The sequence below is a fragment of the Camelus bactrianus genome, chromosome 3 (assembly GCF_048773025.1).
Source record: "Camelus bactrianus isolate YW-2024 breed Bactrian camel chromosome 3, ASM4877302v1, whole genome shotgun sequence".
Taxonomy (NCBI): Eukaryota; Metazoa; Chordata; class Mammalia; order Artiodactyla; family Camelidae; genus Camelus; species Camelus bactrianus.
Window position 1 is genome coordinate 100,322,046 of NC_133541.1, and position 24,058 is coordinate 100,346,103.

The following is a 24,058-nucleotide window of genomic DNA, read 5'->3' on the forward strand; positions in this document are numbered from 1 at the left end:
GAGACTGTGTCAGTAGACAGGGGTTAGTTCCTGTGCTGCCAGGAGTAGCTGCATGGACTGGCAAGTGATGTTATCATTTGCGCCTCAGTTTTCCATCTACTAAAAAAGGGGATGAGGAGGAGGTTGGACCTAATCTTTCTGAAGTGCCTTATCATTCTTAAACATTCTATGATCTTATGATTATAAAAGGAACTCTCGACAACTATCTTGCAAAATTTCTATCGGGCCATTTTCAATATATGCAAGTAGTCTATTATTTCCTCTCCTTTAAAATTCAAAGCCAAACCTTTATCTTCATTTCATTTATACACTATATTATTTGGGAAGCAGTGTTATATACTTAATCATGGGCATGACTTTAGAGTCAGACAAAATTAAACTGCATTCCTTCTCTATTATTTACGAAGTAGAGTACCTTGGGGAAGTGACATAAGCTCTTCAGTCCCATTTTCATCTGTAAAAAAGAAATAATAATGAGTACCTCATAGAGCTGTTGCAAGGATTAAATTAGCTAATGTGTGTAAATCATTTAATACAGTACCAGTATATAGAAATCATACACAATAAGTGTATTACTTCCATCATAATCATAAGTGACAAGCCAGGTGTTTCCTAACCATTTGAAGGTTCTGCAGAAAAGAATGGATTTACACAAATCATGAGGCAAGTTGAAAAGTTCCTCTATCAAGGTACTTACTAGACCCCCAGTTTCCTGAAAGAAGTCTGTCCCCTTTCCTTTTCCTACTGATCACTTCCTCCAAGCCCGTCTCCCTCACCCCTATCTATTCGGCTCAGGCTTCAGAAGATATTACAGGATCTTTCTGCCTCTCTCTTGGTGTCTGGGTGGAGTGGGTGGAGTGTGCAGAGTACCTTACACCTCGCTGTTTGCCAGTTGCTGCAGCAGCCCCAGACGATGACTTCAGCTTAAGTGAGTATCCTCATTGGCTTCTCAATTCCCAAGGACTTTTTTTTTTTTTCTAAAAGGGAATTAAAAGCTGAGTTAGCTGTTGCTTTGGCAACAACTTTCAAGCTCTACCTAACTCTTCGGAATGAGAACATATCTATTAATACACTCAATAGACTGGGGAGTTGAGTTGCTTAATGCAAATGTTCTTCCAAGTGCAAAACAGCTTACCTGGCTCGGTTAGCCTTCGGCGGCGCTGCGGTTAGAGGCTAGCAAAGCCGATAGCAGCTGTTGCAGGAACCTGCCGGCAGAAAAGTGAAAGTGTATCCGCAACAGGTGGCGGCTGCTGCAGAGAGCGCGCTCGTTAAAAAGGATGGCAGTTGCACGCAAAAAACTCTTGCAAAGCAGGCAAGTGGGATCTCTTCTCCTTTTTCTGTGCTTATCTGTGGGGGGTGCGGCAACCATCCGCTATTCGGTGGCAGAGGAGATGGAGAGCGGTTCGTTTGTAGCTAATGTGGCTAAGGACCTGGGGCTGGAGGTCGGCAAGCTGGCAGCGCGCGGGGCGCGGCTCGTTTCCGAGGGCAACAAACTGCATTTCCGGCTCCACCGCAAGACCGGAGATCTGTTTGTGAAGGAGAAACTGGATCGGGAGTCACTTTGTGGCAAAGTCGACCCATGTGTTCTGCACTTTGAAATAGTCCTGGTGGAGCCGCTTCAGTCCTTTCGCGCCGAGGTCAGGGTATTTGATATCAATGACAATGCTCCGGTTTTCCTAAACAAGAAGCCTCTTTTAAAGATTCCGGAGAGCACCCCCATGGGTTCACGATTTCCTCTACAGAGCGCTCAGGATCTGGACGTGGGCCTCAACAGTCTCCAAAACTACAGTTTGAGCGCCAACCCCTATTTCCACCTGCACACCCGCTTCCGCAGCCACGGGCCCAAATATGCCGAGCTAGTGCTGGATAAACCCCTGGACAGGGAGGAGCAGCCAGAAATCAACTTGACAATCACAGCTGTGGACGGAGGGTCCCCGCCCAAGTCTGGAATAGCTCACATCCGTGTGGAGGTTCTGGATGTCAATGATCACGTGCCTCAGTTTTCTCGACTGGTGTACCGCGCTCAGGTACGGGAAAATAGTGCCAATGGTTCTTTGGTGGCCACGGTGACTGCCACCGACCTAGACGAGGGCTCCAACAAGGAGATAACGTACTCTGTAGCTCAAAACCCAGAAATAATTCTTCAGACATTTCAGATTGACTCTGAAACTGGAGAGGTTCGACTAAGAGGGCCCTTAGATTTTGAAGCGATTGAAACATATGACATTGACATTCAAGCTACAGACGGAGGAGGCCTCTCGGCCCACAGCAAAGTCCTGGTGGAAGTGGTGGATGTTAATGACAACCCTCCTGAAATTACAGTCTCCTCTGTGTCCAGCCCCCTCCCTGAGGACTCTCCAGTACAGACTGTGGTAGCCCTTTTCTCTATCCGAGACCGGGACATTCGAGTGGGAGGGAAAATCACCTGCTTTCTAAAAGAAGACCTTCCCTTTGCAGTCAAACCGACATTCCGGAATTCCTACTCACTGGTCACCGACAGAGGCTTGGATCGCGAGGAGGTCTCTGGCTATAATATCACTCTTGTTGCCATGGATACTGGACCACCTACTCTGTCCTCCGAGACTGTGATAGAGGTGCTAATATCTGACATTAATGACAATCCGCCAGTATTTCAGGAGGACTCCTACATCTTGACTGTTCGAGAAAACAACAGCCCTGCAGTTTTTATTGGTAAAGTCCATGCCGTGGATCAAGATTTGGGTGAGAATGCCCAAGTAACATATTCTCTGCTGCCTCCCAAAAGTGGAGATTTATCAGTCTTTGCTTATATCTCCATAAACTCAGACAATGGAAAACTTTATGCACTGAGAACCATGGATTATGAGGCCATTCAAGATTTTCAGTTTGTGGTAAAGGCAACTGATGGGGGCTTTCTGTCACTGAGTAGCCAGGTTACTGTCAGAGTGGTTGTTCTGGATGACAATGATAACCGCCCAATGATCTTGTACCCACTGCAGAATGGCACTTTGCCCTGCAATGACCTGGTGCCCAAGTCTGCAGAGGTAGGCTACCTGGTGACCAAGGTGGTGGCTGTGGATGGTGACTCAGGTCAGAATTCTTGGCTTTCATATCATCTACTTAAGGCCACTGACCCTGGATTATTCTCTGTTCAACAACAAAATGGGGAAATCCGTACATTGCGGCACGTATCTGAGAGAGACCCCATGATGCAGAAACTGATTATTCTTGTTCAGGATCATGGCCAACCAGCTCTTTCTACTACTGCCTCACTCAACATCCTCCTAGTAGATGGCTTTTCTGAGCCCTATCTGCAGTTCCAGGAATCATTTAAACATCCTACAAGGGTAAATCCATCCACTAAATATTTGGTCATCTCTCTGGCTGTGCTTTCCTTTCTCTTTCTCCTCTCTGTCACATTGATCTTCATTATACACATCTGCCAGAAGATTAAATATAGAGAAAAGTTCACGGTTCAAGAGCATCTCTATGATGACTGTAATTTCCCTAACAACCTGGTACAAGGAGGACCCAGTGGATCCATGTCCCAGCCTTGTCCCTATGAAATGTGCTCAGCTACTGGCACTGGCAACAGTGAGTTTCGGTTTCTCAAGCGTTTTATGCCCAACTTCCCCTTCCCCCACAGCACTGGAGAGGTAAAAACCGAGGCTGGCTCTAGTTTACCACCAGATTCTGATAGGAATAGGTCTTGGGGGTCAGAGGGCCATGCCCAAGTGTCTGATGACTATATGTAGCTCGTATTCATGAGCTGTATGTAGCCATTATTCATGTCTCCTGTGGAAGTTCATTAGTCCTGGCCTTGAAAGTGCTTTAGTTCCAGAGATAGTCTGTTATTTTGCCTTTAAATCATTTTCCAATAGAAAGTTATGCATTCACGGGCAAGAGAACTAGTTTCTAGTTTTGGTACATCAGGAAGCAATTAGGTTGAGAAGTAGAAAAATAGTTTATCATTGTGTAGAAACTTCTAGGTTTTTGAGTGGGGATCATCTTTTTCTTCATGAAAAGTAAATTGACATTTTACTAGCATTAGAAATACACACACAATGTGTGGTAGAATGGTTAGTTGTAAATATTACTAATATAGATTTAACATGCCAAAAAAATACGGCAAATCAATGATATCATAGCTCGTCTTTGAATCAACACCTTGCATACCATGCATTCATAACCATACAAATGCCTAGTGAATGGTGAGCCTCACAGAAAACCAAGTGGGAAGAAGGGTGAAGAGAAAAAAAAAGGATTTAACTTACTTGCAGATGTAAGGGCAGATATAAGGCTAAAGAAATTTACTTCAGGAATGTTCTCTAAAATTAAGTTAGATGTAGATTTCTTAGGTTGTTTTGAGGCCTTTGGCAAGTCTGAAATCTCTTTCTACACAGATACCTATCTCACTCCTTGTCAGAAAGCTGTTACTTGAATGTGGGGAATGAAAGGTGGATGAGGAAGAAAAATAAACTAGGCTTGCTGTAGTTAACAAATGCTACTGAATTCATTAACACCAATTAAGTGGCCATAAGAAAAGAGAGATATTCACTTACTACCAGACTTGATCTTAAGCCATTTTCTCCTCTGAGCTGATACGCTGATGTGGTGACACAGAAACTGAGAAAAAGAGGTAGTTCCTAGCAGATCCTTTACAAAATGAAGTGGAGGAGGAAACTGAGTTAGGTTTCTTTTTGATCATCACTGTTTTGACTTTTTAAGCTATTTTAAGTTCTCTCATTCTAAAATTAAAGAAATCAATCTTAAAACAGTAACATATTTCAGGGATACTATCAATACTACCAGTCGTGCCTAAATGTTTAACAGTTTGCTTTAATGAGTCTTTAATTATGTTCCTTATTTTATACAAATATGTAAATTCAGACCCACAAGGATATGTCCCCCACAGGCAGGCACAATATTTGTACCTGGAATTCCAAGGGTAGAGAAGTACCTCTTAAAACAGTTCTCAAATATACCAGATCATATTATTGATATAAGCTTCATTCTTGAAATTATGCTTATACCTAATAGTACCACTTGGCTGTCTACCTAGTGGTCAGGATATACTAAAATTTAGTGTTAATTTGGAGATGCTTAGAGCAGATGTAACCTATGGTAGCCTTCAATATTTTCCTTAATATTGTGAGAATAGCTGAAGCAAATACAGAACATCAATGAACTGTCTTCTTAATATTAAATATTTTCCACAAACTCAGTTATAATCCTGCTCATTTAGAGTAAAGTTCTTTCTTGCACAAAATATAAAATAGTGTTCCAGCATATATGGGTTAGTACTGGGTAAGGCATGCAGAAATCAGAGACTTTAAGTGAGAAAGAAAATAGAAATAACTTTTGTAGGTAAGTAATTGATTTTAACTAAAAGCCATTGGATTAACTGCATTTGACTACATAATTATATTATGTAGTCAAAGATGAGGAAAGAAAATGTAAATTAGTGATTTTGTGAATCTGAATTTCAAACAGCAGTGAAGTTCACATACACATATACTATATAAAATGAACAGATGTAGATTTGTCAAATTTAAATTTTCCCATGTATGGACACTAAATTAAAATTAAATAAAACCTATCATTTCATACCATTATTTCATAAAAGAAATGACATTTTAATAAAAAAATGGTAAAACAGTAATCTCATAAAGGAACTATCCTTTAAATTAAAAAAATTTTATGAAAAATTTATTTTGCCATTATTTTTCTCATTCTGACTTCAGATTGGGAATTACTGGATTAAATGGTGATCTAATCTCATTTTTATTCAGACCTCAGGTAACAAAGAAAATTCCAGTTGTACCTGATGATTCAAAACTAAGAACATCTCTGTATTGATTTGCTGAATATGATATGAACCATTTGTATTTGGAGAGAATTCTATACACCAACTGAGATTAAGTCCAGGCTTTCATCAGCACATTAACATAAAGAATGGAAATTATTTGAACATTTAACTCTCCCTCAAATGTCAAGTGACATTAGAACTACTTGTATTTATTCAAAGTTATAACCCAAGTGCCTTGAAGTGCCCTTGTATGAAAAGGCCGTGATAAATATTTAATTAAAAATATCTAAATAGTTTAGGCAAGTTGCTTCAATTACCTATTTAACTCTGAAATGTATACAGATCTACATATCTACTGGAAGTTATAAAGAATTCAAAACCTTAAAAACTTTATTAAAATTTTAGATGTATAAAGCTTCAAGAATGGTACAGAGGTCCATATACTCTTCACTTAGCTTCTATTAATGTTATCTTACGTAACCATAGCACAATTATCAAAATTAAGACGTTAACCCTGGTACAAACGTTATTCAGATTTTATCAGTTCTTCCCCTACTGTCCTTTTTCTTTTCAAGGATCCAATCCAGGATCCCACCTGCATTTAGTTGATATCTCCTTAGTTTCCACCATCTGGTATTTCCTTAACCTCTTCTTGTCTTTCATGACTAAGACCTTTGAAGAGTACTAGTCAGTTATCTGTACAATGTTCCTCTATTTTTTTTCAGTTTTATTAAAATATAATTGACATATAGCACCGTGTAAGTTTAAATGCACAGCATAATGACTTGGCTTGTGAAATGATGACTACAGTAAGCTTATAATTAACAAAAATATCCCTTAATTTGAGATTGTCTTTGTCTCATAATTAAATTGATGTTATGCATTATTGAGAAGAACATCACAAACAATATTCTGTGTCATATCGGGGGTACATGATGTCAATGTCAAATGTCGTTTTAACTGGAGATACTAATACTTTTTATTGTGGTAAAAACCTAAGACAAAATTTACCATGTTAACCATTTTTAAGTGTATAGTTCATTATTGCTAAGGTGATGTTAATATTGATCACTTGGTTAAGATAATATATACCAAGTTTCTTCACTGTCAAGTCACTATTTTTCCCTTTGTAATTAATACATAGTTGAGGAGAGACACTTTGAAACGATGCATATATATAATGCTTCCGCCTTAACTTCCGCCCATTAATTTTAGTATCCATTGCTAGGTATTTCCTATGGCAATTAATACTGTGACATTTGAGTGGTGATTTTCTATTTCTGATTCCTTTTACATTAATTAATTGAAATTCTTTTGTAAGGAACACTTGTCACTTCTCCATTTATTATTTACATACTTCTTTCTTTACATATGGTTTCATAAATACTTCATTATTTGGATTATAATCCAATGCTATTACCATGTAGTTTAGCAGACTCTTACCTAGGATGAACAGATTTTTAAGACTGGAATTAGTCATTCCAGTCTTAAACACACTCTGGGCAAAATTAGTATTAGCTTATCTTAAGAAGCATAAATTTCTTTAACTTGTTAAGGTTTATTTTATGATGAAGTTTTAACTTTAAATGAAAATTACATTAACTTGGTTTAAAATTTCCAGTAATTATAAAACTATTAAATATTAAACTATGAAAAATTTAAATTTTATGTAGACCTATTTAGTATTTATAAGCTAAGTATAATAGAGGTGTCATTTAAACAGATTTTTTTATGCTGCATTAGACATACAGATATGAGAAATAGAATTGGTCTTTCTGGTTTTATTTATTCTTCTAAAAATAAATATACTGCTTTCTGCCATGTCTGTATTTTGTTGCTGCTGTTTTCTATTTAAAGATGATTCTGTCTCATTCTTAGAAGCAGAATTTATCCATATAATTCTCTCATACAAAGGCCTACTTTCTATATAGAGTTGAACATCATCAAAACATGCAACTGATCAGATGCCTACTCTTCATCCAAAAATCTGACCTCATTTCCAAATCTATAGAGCTTTTTATAGTATTATGAAAGTATTGGTTGTATTTATATAACAGTGAAACATGAAAAGTAAAAGTAATAATGGTTTTCTGGTTAATCTGGTAAAGCAAGCTTATGCTTCGGTGTAGCTTGCTGCACTCTAAACACAGAAATAATAGATAAAAACTTTAAAATGCAGAAACCAGAAATGCAACAAACATCAAATGATAAGCAGGAATGAAACTTTTGTACTTCTGAGCTACAGGATGGGAAGGTAGCATTGGTTGCCATTAGTTTGGCTCTAATAGGCTATTAGGAATAAAATTTTCTCCATGAAAGATGGGAGAGTAAGAGCCAGGGTCACTGCTTAGAGCCAGGAGCTGGGATGGGTTTATCTTGTTCATGAAAAAAAAATTGAAAACCCACCACCAAGAGATTCCTGAAGTTCTACATTATGTTTCATACCTATGGAGGCTGGAGCACACAAACGATGTGCTGAATGTTATAGCTAACTGCTCAATGAAGTCAACTGTACCATTCTGATTATTATGTTGGGTCAGAAGCTCAACTCACTACTGTAAGAGCTGATTGTAGACCATGTCTGGGTGGTCTAGGAGATGAAAATCAATGGGGAGAGGAAGGAAAGAGAAGACATTTCTTTAAAATGTACTATTCAAAATTAAACTTTCATAGACGCTTGTAGAAATGAATTCAGGAGTCACACCCACAAAATAGACAATAAATTAGTTCAGCCTCTTATGTTTTTTTCTTTCATAAGGCAAAAATAGATGGTATAAATATAGCCTATTAGAAATTTTAGAAACAAAACACAGTCATGTAATAAATTTTATCCTCATTAGGTGGGATAAAATTTAGTCTGGGAACTACTGAAGAATAACTTTTATATAACTAAGGAACTCATCAATAACAGAACAAAAATAAAAGTTATGAAAGAGAATTAAGAGATATTACAGTTATCTATTGTTAAGTGACAAACCATCTCAAAACTTAGTGGCGGGAAACAACCATTTTATTATTCTCATGAACTCTGTGAGTCAGGGATTCATTGGGGATGGATTTTCTCTGCTCTACAATGTCTAAGGCCTCAGGTAGAAAGGCTCAAAAATGGGGGTGACATGGTGGCTATGGGCTAGTATTGTCTGTGGGTGAATTCCCGCACATGATTGATGTTGGCGGTCAACAAGAATACTTGCAAGCGACCTCGCTACATGGCCTGGGCTTCTTTACAACATTGTGCCTGCGGTCCAAGAGCTAATACTGCTTTTACTTTCTTGACTTTGGTCAAGCAGTTAGAGACCAGATTCAAAGGAAAGAGACATTAGTCCTACCTCTCGAATAGAGGAGCGTCAAAACAATCTTGGAACCAAGTTTTAAAACTGCCAGAGAAGACATGGAATATAGATTGAAAAACACTACTATAGGCCCAAATGAAGTTACAGAATAAGAATGAGGGAAAGGCAGAAAAAAAAAGATAAAGTTGATTCTGGTTCTCACAAAGAGGGAAAATTAGCATGGCTGTAGATCTCCTATTCCAAGATCAGTCCTGGAAGAATCATAGATCAAAACATTATAGGCCTCCCAACAAAGAAAAGCCCAGGAACAGTTGGTTTCATGGGTGAACTCCACCAAACGTTTAAAGAAGAATTAATACCAATCATTCTTAAACTCTTTCAAAAAAATAGTAGAATATTTCTGGACTTATTTAATGAGGCCAGCATCACCCTGATATACCAAAGCCAAAGACACCGCAAGAAAAGAAAACTGGAAGTTAATATTCCTGATGAATATAGATGGAAAACTCTTCAACAAAATATTAGCAAACTGATTTTAAGAGAACATTAAAAGAATTATACAGTATGACCAAATGGGATTTATCTCTGGGTTGCAAGGATGGTTCAACATATGCAAATAAATGTGATATAGTACATGAACAGAATGAAAAACAAAAATCCCATGCTCATCCTAACAGACGCAGTAAAAGCATGAAAAATTTAACACACTTTCATGGTAAAAACTCTAAACAAGTTAGGTGTATAAGGAACTAACCTCAACACAATAAAGACCATATATAAAGTCCATAGCTAACATTATACAAAATGATGAAAACCTGAAAGATTTTCCTCAGAGATCTGGAATATGGCAAGGATGTCCACTATCACCGCTTCTATTCAGTATAATACTAGAAGTTCTAGCCAAGGCAATTTGGTAATAAAAAGAAATATCCCAAACTCATTCTATGAAGCCACCATGACCCTGACACCAAAACTAGACAAAGACACTACCAAAAAAGAAAATTACAGGCCAATACTGTTGATGAACATAGATGCAAAAATCCTCAACAAAATATTAGCAAACAGAATCCAACAACACATACAAAAGATCATATACTGTGATCAAGTTGGATTCATCCCAGGGACACAGGACAGTTCAACATATACAAATCAATCAGTGTGCTACACCACATCAACAAAAAGAACAAAAATCACCAGATCATCTCAATAGACACAGAAAAAACATCTGATAAAATTCAAAATCCATTTATGATAAAAACTTACCAAAGTGGGTATAGAGGGAATGTATTTCAACATAATAAAAGCTATTTATGACAAACCCACAGTCAACATAATAATGGTGAAAAGCTGTAAGCCTTCCCCCTAAAATCTGGAATAAGACAAGAATGCTCACTCTCACCACTTCTATTAAACATAGTCTTGGAAGTCCTAGCTGTAGCAATTGACAAGAAAAAGAAATAAAAGTGATCCAAACTGGAAGAGAAGTAAAATTGTCACTATATGCGGATGACATGATAGTATACATAGAAAACCTTAAGGCTCCATACAAAAGCTACTAGATCTGATAGAAAGAATTTGGCAGGGTAGCATGATACAAGATTAACATACACATAACTAGTTGTATTTCTTTACACTAATAATGAAATATCAGAAAAGGAAAGTGAAAAAAAATCCCTTTTAAAATCACATAAAGAATATTTAGGAATAAACCTGACCAAGGAGGTGAAAAACTTATATGTGAAGAACTACAAAACACTGATTAAGGAAATTAAAGATGATTTAAAGAAATGGAAAGATAGCTCATGCTCTTGGACTGGAAGAATTAATATTGTTAAAATGGCCATACTACCCAAAGCACTCTAAAGATTTAGTGTAATCCCTATCAAATTACCCAGGACATTTTTCACAGAACTAGAACAAATAATCTTAAAATTTATATGGAATCACAAAAGACCCAGAATTGCCAAAGCAATGCTGAAGAAAAAGAACGATGCTGGAAGAATTACCCACACTGACTTCAGTCTATATACTACAGAGCTACAGTGATAAAAACAGCATAGTATTGGCACAAAACAGACATATGGATCAATGAAACTGAACAGAGAGCCCAAAAATAAATCCACACACTGGGATCAATTAATCTTCAACAAAGAAGGCAAGAATATTCAATGGAGTAAAGACAGTCTCGTAAGCAAGTGGTGGTGGGAAACCTGGACATCTGCATATAAGTCAATGAAGTTAGAACATTCCCTTATACTATACACAAAAATAAATGCATAATGGCTTAAAGACTTAGACATAAGACAAAACACTACAAACCTAAAGGAAAACATTCTCTGACATAAATCTTATTATCAATGTTCTCATAGGGCAGTCTACCCAGGTAAAAGAAATTTAAAAAATAAACAAATTGGACCTAATTAAACTTATAAACTTTTGCACAACAAAGGAAACCATAAACAAAACAAAAAGACAACTTATGGTATGGGAGAAATATTTGCAAATGATTCAACTGACAAGGGCTTAATTTCCAGAATATACAAACAGCTCATACAACTTAACAGCCAAAAGAAAAAAAAAAAAAAACCCAACCCAATCCAAAAACAGAAGACCTAAAGAAGCAATTCTCCCATGAAGACATACAAATGGCCAATAGGCATATGAAAAAATGTTCAATATTGCTAATTATCAGAGAAACGCAAATCAAAACTACAATGAGGTACCATCTCACACCAGTCAGAATGGCCATCACTAAAAAGTTCACAAATGATAAATGCTGGAGAGGGTATGGAGAAAAGGTAACCTTCCTACACTGTTGGTGGGAATGTAGTTTAGCACAGCCATTATGGAAAATAGTACGGAGATTCCTTTAAAAACTGAAAATATTTACCATATGATCCAGCAATCCCACTCCTGGACATATATCCAAAGGGAACTCTAATTCAAAAAGACACATGCACCCCAATGTTCATGGCAGCACTATTCACAATGGCCAAGACATGGAAGCAATCTAAATGTCCATATATATACAATGGAATACAACTCAGCCATTAAAAAGAATAAAATAATGCCATTTGCAGCAACATGGATGAACCTAGAGATTATTCTACTATGTGAAGTAAGTCAGGCAGAGAAAGATAAGTATCACATGATATCACTTATATGTGGAATCTAAAAAAAAAAAACTTATTTACAAAATAGAAACAGACTCACAGACATAAAAAACAAACTTATGGTTACCAGAGGGAAAAGGGGGTGGAAATGGATAAACTGGGAGTTTGAGGTTTGCAGATACTAACTACTATATATAAAATAGAAAAACAGATTCATACTGTATAGCACAGGGAACTATATTCAGTATTTTACAGTAACCTATAATGAACATGAAAAAGAATTATGAAAAGGAATATATGTATGTATACATATGACTGAAACATTATGCTGTACACCAGAAATTGACACACACTGTAGACTGACAAAAAAGCCTCTAAAATTAAAAAAAAAATAGAAGGCATTCAAATCAGAAAGAACTAAAATTATCTTTGTTTGCAGATGACATGATCTACTGTGTAGAAAACCCTAAAGACTCCACATACAAAAAAACAGAACAAATGAAATCAGTAAAGTTGTAGGATACAAAATTAATGTACAAAAGTGAGTTGCATTTCTATACATTAACAACAAACTATCCAAAAAGGAAATGAGAAAAACAATAACACTTACATTAGCATCAGAAACAATAAAATACTTAGATGTAAACTTAACAAGGAGGTGAAAGACTTCCATACTGAAAACTATTCAAAACAACACAATAAAAAACAAATCAAAAACACCACAAATAAATGGGAAAATACCTTGTGTCATATATGAGAAAATTAAGTTAAAATGTCCATACTACCTAAAGCAATCTACAGATTCAATATAGATCAAGATCCTAATGGCATTTTTAATACAAATAAACAATCCTGAAGTTCACATGGAACCACAAAAGACCCCAAATAGCCAAAGTAACTTCAAAAAACAAACAGCTGGAGGCATCACATTTCCTGACTTCAAAATATAGTACAAAACCCCTGCTCCTGGGCAAATATCCAGAAGGAACCCTACTTCAGAAAGACACCTGCACCCCAATGTTCATAGCAGCTCTAGTTACAATAGCCAAGACATGGCAACAGCCTAAATGTCCACTGACAGATGACTGGATAAAGAAGAGGTGGTATATCTATACAATGGAATACTATTCAGCCATAAAAACTAACAACATAACACCATTTGCAGCAACATGGATGCTCCTGGAGAATGTTATTCTAAGTGAAGTAAGTCAGAAAGAGAAAAAAATACCATGTGAGATCGCTTATATGTGGAATCTAAAAAAAAAACAAAACATAAATACAAAACAGAAACAGACTCATAGACATAGAATACAAACTTGTGGTTGCCAAGAGAGCAGGGGGTGGGAAGGGACAGACTGGGAGTTCAAAATTTGTAGATACTGGCAGGCATATGCAGAATAGATAAACAAGATTATACTGTATAGCACAGGGAAATATATACAAGATCTTGTGGTAGCTCACAATGAAAAAAATGTGACAATAAATATATGTATGTTCATGTATAACTGAAATATTGTACTCTACACTGGAATTTGACACAACATTGTAAAATGACTATAACTCAGTAAAAAAATGTAAAAAAATATAGTACAAAACTAAAGTAATATAAACACTACAGTCCTGGCATAAAAACAGATGTATTAACCAATGGAGTAGAATACAGAACCAGATATAAAACTATGCATATGCGGTCAATAGATCTTTGACAAGGGTGCCAAGAATTCTCAATGGGGAAAGGATAGACTCTTCAATAAATAGCATTGGAAAAACTGGATATCCACATGCAAAAGAATGAAACTGAGACCTTGTATTACACCATTAAAAAATTACCTCAAAATGGATTAAAGACTTAAATCTAAGACATGAACCTAGAACGCCTAGAAGAAAACCTAGGATAAGGCTTCTTGACATTGGCCTAGGCAATGATTTCTAGGGTACAATACCAAAAGCACAGGCAATGGGGGACTTGACTCATAAACAGTACACTACATTGACACAAAACTTTCCCTAGATAAGAGTGGCTTGGTGTGGTTTATGCTGAAAATCTTTTGGGAGTCTGGAATTGTGGTACACACCAAGTACAAGGTAGCTAAATGACCACCTCCCAGTAAAAACCTTGGTCTCTGAGTTTCTAATGAGCTTCTCCGGTAGACAGAATTTCCCACAAGTTGTCATAATTCATCACTGGAGGAATCAAGTGTGACCTGTGTTAACTCTACAGGGACAGCATTTCGGGGAGCTTGTGCCTGGTTTCCTCCAGGCTTCACCCATGTACTTTTCCTTTTTGCTGATTTAGCTTTTACCTTTTTGTTCTAATATTTCTTTGTTGTGAGTAAAACTATATGCTGAGTCCTCCGAGTCCTCCTAGCAAATCATCAAAACTGGGGATGGTCTTGAGGATTCCTGGTGCACCCTTCAACTCATTTTATGATACTAAAACTGGTCAAGAGAAAAAAGAAAAATTATTGCCTAATGTCACTATAAACAGATGCAAAAATTCTAAATAAAAATTTAGCGAAACTAATCTCAGCCTCTAGGTCACTCTACTCCTGTTGATTCTCTCCCTCCACCATTCCCAACCATATTTCTTTATTGACTGACGCAATCACTAAATTGAGAAAATAGCAATGATTATAAACACTAGAATACACTAGAATTTAAGACTTTCACCTCCAGAAAGATGGAATAAACATACTTTTCACTATACTTCTTGAGAAGTACAAAGAAAAACCTTGCAAAGTATACACAAAATGAACATAAGAAAATTTAAAAGGTAGAGAGAAGAGGGCAGACCAGCTAGGGACTAGAACGACAACACAGTCATGAGTTTCTTACTTTTTTGTTTTTCTTCACATATATCACACCTGGAGTTTAAGAAACTAGCAATCCAGAAATGCCAATAGTCACAGACAAAAGAAGCCTTAAAAAAAAAAACCTACTCTCTCTGCCTAATGGATCTAAAGGGGAAGCCTAGCAAGACAGAAAACTTTTAGATGAAGATTTCTTTACCCTGGTTAAACATCACAGAAAAAAGTATACATCGCCTACCACCCACGCCAGCAAAGCTGAGTGGAAAGACTTGTCTTTCACACGCCTGTGTAGCAGGCCTCCCCACTACTACCCATCGCCTGCCACAGCATCAGTGGAGAGAATGTGGGAAACTGGAACTCTCAGCCACCCACGTAGTGAGCAGCCTACCTCTTCATACATCAACAGCGGCCAGGTGGGGAACCTGGACTTCCACCTCTCCCTGGAAGTAATGAGTCAATTTTCTCCCTTCCTTTACCACAGCAATGTAAGAGAACTCAGTTAATGCAGAAGGTTTAAATAAAATTCAGAGTCTCGGAACATAGTAAGAGAAGAACTACACTCTTCTCAAGAGCTTACAGAACATATACCAAGATAGACTATACCTTGGGCCATAAAACAAACCTCAACAAATTTAAAAGAATTTAAATGATACAGAAGTTACTCTGCAATCATAATGGAAGCAAACCAGAAATAATAATAGAAGGATAAGATAAAAATCTCCAAAACAGTTGCAAACTAAGTAACAAACATTTAAGTAATCTATGGGTCAAGGAGGAAGTCTCAAGGGAAGCTTAAAAATGCACTGAATTGAATGAAAATACAACATATCAAAACTTTGGACAACAGCTAAAAACCACACTAGGAGGGAAATTTATAGTACTAAGCACATACATTTAGATAGAGGGAAAGTCTCAATTCAAAAATCCTAAGGGGAATGGCCAAGATGGCAAAGTAGAAAGACCATGAACTCACTTCCTTTCATGGGCACACGAAAATCACAACTATCTGCAGAATAACCAATCAATGAAAAAGACTGGAACCTGCCAAAAAAGATTTTCTCCAACAAAAGACATAAAGGAGCCACAACAAGATAAGTAGGAGAGGCAGATTCATGATATAGTCAAGTCCCATACTTCCAAACGAGAATAATTATATTGCAAAGGTTTTCCCAAAGGAGAGAGAGGTCTGAGCCCCATGTCAGGTTCCCCAGCCTGGGGCTCCTAAACCAGGAAGATGAGCCCTGAGAGCATGTGGCTTTGAAGGCCAGTGGGACTTACTTTCAGAAGTCCCAGAGGGCTGGAGAAATAGAGAAGGAGCACACAAAATCTCACATGTTTTGCTACCCAGGGCAGAAGCCATAATTTGAGAGAAGCCTGCGTCAGACCTACCTGCTGATCTTGTAGAGTCTCCTGAAGAGGCAGGAGGCAACTGAAGCTCACCCTGGCAACACAGACACTAGCAGCAGCTATTTTGGGGAGCTCCTTCTAATTGTGGACACTGGTGATGGCAAGTGCCTTTGTGAAATCTTCTCTTTAGCTCATTATAGCCAACACCTGGCCCCACCCAATAGCCTAGAAGGTGTCAGTGCTAGGCCAACCAACTAACTGGGTGGGGACACAGCCACATCTATCAGCAGACAGGCTGCCTTAAGACTCCCTGAGCTCTGAACATAGCCCTGCCCACCAGAGGGCCCAGGATGCAGCTCCACCTCAGTCAGCTGGCACTGGTCCCAGAACCCCCTGGTCCCCGTCCCTACCCTCCAGGGAGCCTGCTCTAGTGTCTGGACAAGGCTCACCCACCAGGAAGCAGAAACAAGACTCAATTAAACCACAATCCCCCAGACAGCCCATCAGCAGGCCAGAATCTTCCCTGGGATCAGCTGGGCCACAGCCTTATCCACCTGCAGGCCAACATAAGCTTCTTACCCAACTGTGTCAGGAACTACTCCCCATCAGTAACAGACACCAGCTCTGGGACTGCTGGGTCCTGCAATCAGACTCCAGGACCTGCCTCTGTCCATCAGTAGGCCAGCACTAACTCCAGGACCTGGCATCACCCACCAGTGTGCAAGCAACAGTCCCAGAGTCTTCTGGACCCTGACTCTGCCCACCAGTGAGCCAGCTTAATTAAGCTCCAGAGCCCCCAGTCCTATGAACCAGCAGTTGGCAGCCTCCACACAAGACAGGGTCTGGCAACCAACTGGACTGGGGGTAAGTCAAACCTACCAGACCTCCCACACAGGCCACCATAACAGAATGACCCATACAGCCCTCATAGGGAGAAACCCCTAGAGCATATAGCATGGGAGACAAGAGGGGAGTGTGCTGCTGGGACACACAGAACATCTTCTACAAAAGGTACAGGTAACCTCTTTGGTTTAGCTTATTTCTAGGTATTTTACTGTTTTTGATGCAATGGAAATGTTTGTGCCAGTTATAAAATTATGGTTTTTGAAGTGAAAAAAAAGTGAATGAAGGCCCTTTGTGCTCTCTCTCCGCTTTGGAGATGATCTGCATTCTGTCTATGGAATGTGTACCTACTTTTACTTTAACCTGAGCACCCAATTCCCACACCTCTCTCCTTGCCTTTCTCTTGCCTTATACTCTATGCAGGATGTATCTCTCTAAATAAATCTACCTTAATTCAAAAAAAAAGTGAATGAAGGGCCTCAAATGGTAAAATATCCTTCTTTTTTTATAGGTGAGTTGTATTTGATCACATATATATGCCACATCTTTATCCATTCATCTATTGATGTGCACATAGGATGCTTCCATATCTTGGCAATTATAAATAATGCTGCTGTTAATAGTGGGGTATATGTATCTTTTTGAATTAATGTTTTTGTTCTTCTCGGATATATGTCCAGGAGTGGAACTGCTGGGGCATATGGTGGTTCTATTTTTAGGTTTTTGAGAAACCTCCATATTGTTTTCCATAGTGGCTGCATCAATTTACATTCCCACTAACAGCATACAAGGGTTCCCTTTTCTCCACATCCTTGCCAACATTTGTTATTTGTGTTCTTTTTGATGATGGCTATTCTGACAAGTGTGAGATGATATCTCATTGGGATTTTGATTTTGCATTTCCCTGACATTAGTGATGTTGAGCAACTTTTCATGTTCCTGTTGGCCATCTGCATTTCCTCTTTTGGGAAAATGTCTATTTGGGTCTTCTGCTCATATTTTAAATGGGTTGGTTTTTTGTTTGCTTGCTTTTCAATTGAAATACAGTTGATTTGAAGTATTGTATTAGTTTCTGGTATACAGCATGGATGGACTTGGAAGGCATCATGCTAAGTGAAGACAGAGAAAGATGAATACTGTAAGATATCACTTACATGTCGAATCTTAAAAAATATAACAAATTAGTGAATATAACAGAAAAGAAACAGACTCACAGATGTAGAGAGGAACTAGTGGTTACCAGTGGGGAGAGGGAAGGGGGAGGGGCAAGATGGAGGTGGAGGATTAAGAGGTACAAACTATCAGGTATAAAATAAGCTACAAAGATGTATTGTAGAACATGGGGAATATAGTCAATATTTTATAATAACTATAAATGGAGTATATAACCTTTAAAAATTGTGAATTACTATATTGTATACCTGTAACATCTAATATTGTACATAAACTATACTTCAATACTTAAAAGTTGAAGTATTCAATTTAGTAAAATAAATACATAAGTTTAAAAGTAATTGTATTTCTATATATTAGTAATTAACACATGGACATGACTATACTTCAATAAAAAAGGTAATACCATTTACAGTCACTCAAAAGAAAATGAAATACTTAAGTGTAAATATAATAAAACATGGACAGGACTTGTATGCTGAAAAATACACAATACTGATAGAGAAATCAAAGAAGATCTAAATAAATGGAGAGACATGCTGTATTCACGTACTGGAAAACTCAGGATGTCTATTCTCTCCAAGTTGATATACAGGTTATTTCTATTAAAATCCTAACAAAAATTTTTGCAGATATAGACAAGATTTATCTAAAATGTATATGGATACTATGTACAAAATAAGTAAGCTACATGGATATATTGTATACAACAGGGAATATAACCAAAATTTTTATAATACCTATAAATGGATTATAGCCTTTAAAAATTGTGAAACATTATGTTGTACACCTGAAACTTATATAATATTATACATCAACTATGCTTCAGTAACAAATTTTATACGGAAATACAAAGGAACTAGATTGGTAAAATAATTTTTTAAAAGAATAAAAGAAAAGGCATTAGTCTGCTCATTTCAAGACTTGCTATATAGTTACAATTATCAAGAATGTGTGATATTGGTGGAGGGATAAACACATAGGTCATTGGAACAGAATAGAGAACCCATAAATAGACTCAGAAATACACCTAACCAATTTTTTGACAAAGGCGCAAAAGCAATTCAATAGATGAAAGATGTCCTTTAAACAACTAGTACTAGAGCAACTGGATATCCATAGGCAAAAATCTGACCCTCAAACTATGTCTCACACCTTATCCAAAAATGAAATAGATAATGGGCTTAAATTTAAAATGCAAAATAATCACACTTCTAGAAAAACTGTCAAAGGGTTATTGACCTTGACAGCAAAAGCAATATCCAAAAAAGGGAAAACTGATTAAACATACCATTAAAATTTTTTGATTTGCAGAAGACTCTGTTAAGAGGATGAGAAAGACAAGCTACAGAGTGGAAGAAAGGATCTATAAACCACATATCTGACAAAGAACTAGTATCTAGAATATATACTTTACTATATGCATATTTAATAAATATTGAGTATCTATGGTATATATATATGTGGAATCTAAAAACATCAAACTCATAGAAACAGAGAGAGGAAATGAGATGTTAATCAAAGGGTAGAAACTTTTGACTTATAAGAAAATAAGTTCTGGGGATCTGATGTACAGCATGGTGACTGTAGCTAACAATACCATGTTATATACTTAAAAACTGCTGTGAGCCACAGCAACCAGACAAGAAAAAGAAATAAAAGATATCCAAATCAGAAGGGAAGAAGTAAAATTGTCATTATATGCAGATTACATGATACGCTATATAGAAAACCCTAAAGACTACACACAAAAACCATCAGAACTGATAAATGAATTCATCAAGATTCAAGAAAGCAATGGAAAGATATCCCATGCTCTTGGATTGAAAAAATTAATAGTTAAAATGGCCATACTACCCAAAGCAATCTGCCAATTTAATGCGATCAAATAACCCATGACGTTTTTCACAGAACTAGAACAAATAATCCTAAAATTTATATGGAACCACAAAAGACCCAGAATTGCCAAAGCAATACTGACGAAAAAGAACAAGGAGTCATAACCCTTCCAGACTTCAGACAATACTACAAAGCTGCAATAATCTAAAGAGCACCGTATTGGCACAAGAATAGACATATAGATCAACAGAACAGAGAGCCCAGAAATAAACCCACACACCTGTGGTCAATTAATCTTTGGCTAAGGAGGCAAGAATATACAATGTAGAAAACACAGTCTCTTCAGCAAATGGTGTTGGGAAGGCTGGACAGCCACATGTAAATCAATGAAGTTAGAACTCTCCCTCACACCATACACAAAAATACACTCAAAATGGCTTAAAGATATAAAAAAAAAAAAGACACTATAAACCTCCTAAAAGAAAACATAGGCAAAACATTTTCTAACATAAATCACAGTAATATTTTCTTAGCTCAGTCTCTCAAGGCAAAAGAAATAAAAGCAAATGTAAACAAATGGGACCTAATCAAATTTATAAGCTTTTGCACAGCAAAGGAAACCATAAACAAAACAAAAAGACAACCTACAGAATGAAAGAAAATATATGCAAACAATGTGACTGACAAGGGCTTTATTTCCAAAATATACAAACAGACCAGGCAATTCAATATCAAAAAAACAAACAACCCAATCAAAAAATGGGCAGAAGATCTAAACAGACATTTCTTCAAAGAAGATACACAGATGGCCATTAGGCACATGAAAAGATGCTCAACATCGCTAATTAGCAGAGAAATGCAAATGAAAACTAAAATGAAGTATCACCTCTGACCAGTCAGACTGGCCATTATCAAAAAAATAATAAATATTGGACAAGGTATAGAAAAAAGGAAACCCTTGTACACTGTTGGTGGGAATGTAAATTGGTGCAGCCATTATGGAAAACATTTTGGAGGTTCCTTCAGAAACTAAAAATAGAGCTACCATATGATCCAGCAGACTCATTCCTGGGCATATATCTGGAAAAGATGAAAACTCTAATAATTTGAAAAGATACCAGGTGCTCCAATAGCAGCATAGCCAGCAGTATTTACAATAGCCAAGACATGGAAACAAACTAACTGTCCATCAGATGACTGGATAAAGAAGATGGTGACTGTAGTTAACAATACCATGTGATACACTTAAAAACTGCTGTGAGCCACAGCAACCAGACAAGAAAATACTCACACACACACACACACAGTGGAATACTACTCAGCTATAAAAAATGACATATTGCTATTTGCAGCAACATGGATGGACCTGGAGGTTATCATACTAAATGAGTAAGTCAGACAGAGAAAGACAAGTATTATATATCACGTATATGTGGAATCTAAAAAAAATCCAAATAAACTTACAAATCAGAAACAGACTCACAGACATAGAAAACAAACTTATGGTTACTAAAGGAGAAGGGGGTAGGGATTAAGAGTAACAGATACATACTACCATATATAAAGATTTACTGTATGGCACAGTGAGCTATATTCAATATCTTGTAAAAACCTATAATAGAAATGAATCTGAAAAATATTATGTATGTACATATATATGTCTATATATATTTCTGAATCACTTTGCTGCACACCTGAAACACAATACTGTAAATTAACTATACTTGTTTTTTAAAAAAAGTTATTATGAGAGTAGAGCTTTAATGTCACCATAGCAACAACAACAACAAAGTGGAAATTGAACTGACTGTGTAGTATCCAGTGATGGAAAATTTAGCCAAATCTTATGCACATCCCCATGTACATTCTGGAATTTTAAGAAGAAATTTTCAAAGGCGGAAAATCTCAGATACACAGATTTTTCTCAGAAAACAAAAAAGTCTACAAGTAATACTTGGAAATGTCAAGCTTCTATGCATCTGGCTTCCTATTTGGGAGCAAAGGCTCTTCTGTGGTTGGATCTAAGATATTCTTTGATTTCTTTGGAAACCACCTTGCTTGGGTCACTACTCTGTTGCTCCCCTTTCAGGTGCAAAATGTTTACCACAATAAGATTAGTTAACACATTGTTTTCCTGATATTCCATATCATTTTATATACAGTAGTGTGTATCTGCTAATCCCATATATATGAGAGAGAGAGAGAGAGAGAGAGAGAGAGAGAGAGAGAGTGTTATGAGACAGATATTACATTTTCTTCATCCATTCATATGCTAATGGAAACTTAGGTTTTTTTCCACATCTTAGCTATTGTGAATAATGCTATAATGAACATGGGGGTACAAATATCTCTTTGAGATAGTAGTTTCATTTCCTTCGGGTATATATCCAGACATGTAATTGCTGGATCATATGATAGTTCTATTTTTAATTTTTTGAGAAACCTGTATACTGTCTTCCATACTGGTTGCACCAATTTACATTCTCACCAACAATGTACAAGGGTTCCCTTTTAGGAGTCATTTAGACTTACATTTGTTTGTAGGAGTAAAAAGGACTGTGTAGATAAGTTCTTGTTTTCACTGTATCACTACTTAAAATACCATTCATAAAACACTATGATGTCCTAAGCACTAGGCTGAACATTTCATAAGCATTGTTTCACTTAATTTGAAGTAGGTATCATCGGTATATTCTTTTTTTTTTTTCAGATGAGGAAACTTAAAACTGAAGTCTGGAGGAGGAAATAGTTTTCCTAACTTAAGATATATGATGTAACAAAGCCTGGACTGAAATACGAATCTTCCTGACATAAAAATCTATGCTCTTAATCACCATTCAAAAATATCTCCTAAAATACTGTTAACAGAACAAACCATTCACACATGCTCATACTCAAGCTACAGGACTCTCTTTAAATTGAGTATTAGATAGATGAGCCAAATTCAAATAGAAAAAAAGGGCCCAGCCCTAGTCTTTTAGTTAGTTGTCACCCTCCAATACTTCATAGAATGGTCTGTGCTGTTGAATGACTTAGTAAAATACTGCATCCCACAAGAGCTTCCCATCATTTGAGAAAATCTTATTTCCTGTAAAATCAGAAATACTTTATCTGTAGTAGAAAATAGCTTCAATGGATTTGTGTTTAAGCTGGCACCATAAAATTCAACTTAGCTCAAGCTTCCTCCTCTGGGAAACTTTCCTGATAACCCCATTTCTTTTCTTACTTAAATATCTGTTTGAGCACTGCATGTGCCTGTGCAAATCTCTGTCTGAGCACTTACCACTCACTACAGTAACTGTCGCTTTACTTGTGTCATCCTTCTAGTCTGTGACATCTTGGGGTGCAGATACTAGGTTTTATTCAATTTTATATCCCTAATGCCTTTCACAATGCCCGAAATTAATCTGTGTGTAATAAACACCTGCTGATGAATTACAAAAATTCAATAGATGTACGGTGAAATGACTGGCCTGTGTGAAATGGAAGAAATCAAGTTCAAGTCACTCTCAAAAGAAATTGTACAGATGACTGATAATAAAGCCAGATACTTACTAACAGCTGTAACTAGCTAAACCAAAAGTCAGAGAAGTAATCTGAAGTATCAGGACGTAAGAATTGTGCCACTAGATGACATGACTGAAACAGATTTTGACAGTTCCTGAGGGAAAGCGCTGTACATACCAGGGTTTCAGTTCAGACACTTGACGGCGCTACAGGCTAAAAAGTAGGAGGGGCCCTGCATTTGCTGCAGACTGACTCCATTTTAGAAAAGACAAAATCTGAAAGGTACTGGGGATGCACACGGCTTGGAAAACGGCGGCACTGAATTCAGATGTTAGACCTTTTTTC

The 24,058-nt window shown here is 37.0% G+C and overlaps 1 protein-coding gene across 1 annotated transcript; it reads left to right on the forward strand.

Moving 5' to 3' along the window:
- The first annotated feature begins 430 nt into the window (after positions 1-430).
- On the forward strand, positions 431-7,522 carry PCDHB1 (protocadherin beta 1). The gene has a single exon (XM_010945832.2). It carries the CDS (start codon positions 1,278-1,280, stop codon positions 3,732-3,734), a length of 2,457 nt encoding a protein of 818 aa, XP_010944134.2. The 5' UTR covers positions 431-1,277; the 3' UTR covers positions 3,735-7,522.
- The last annotated feature ends 16,536 nt before the right edge of the window (positions 7,523-24,058 follow it).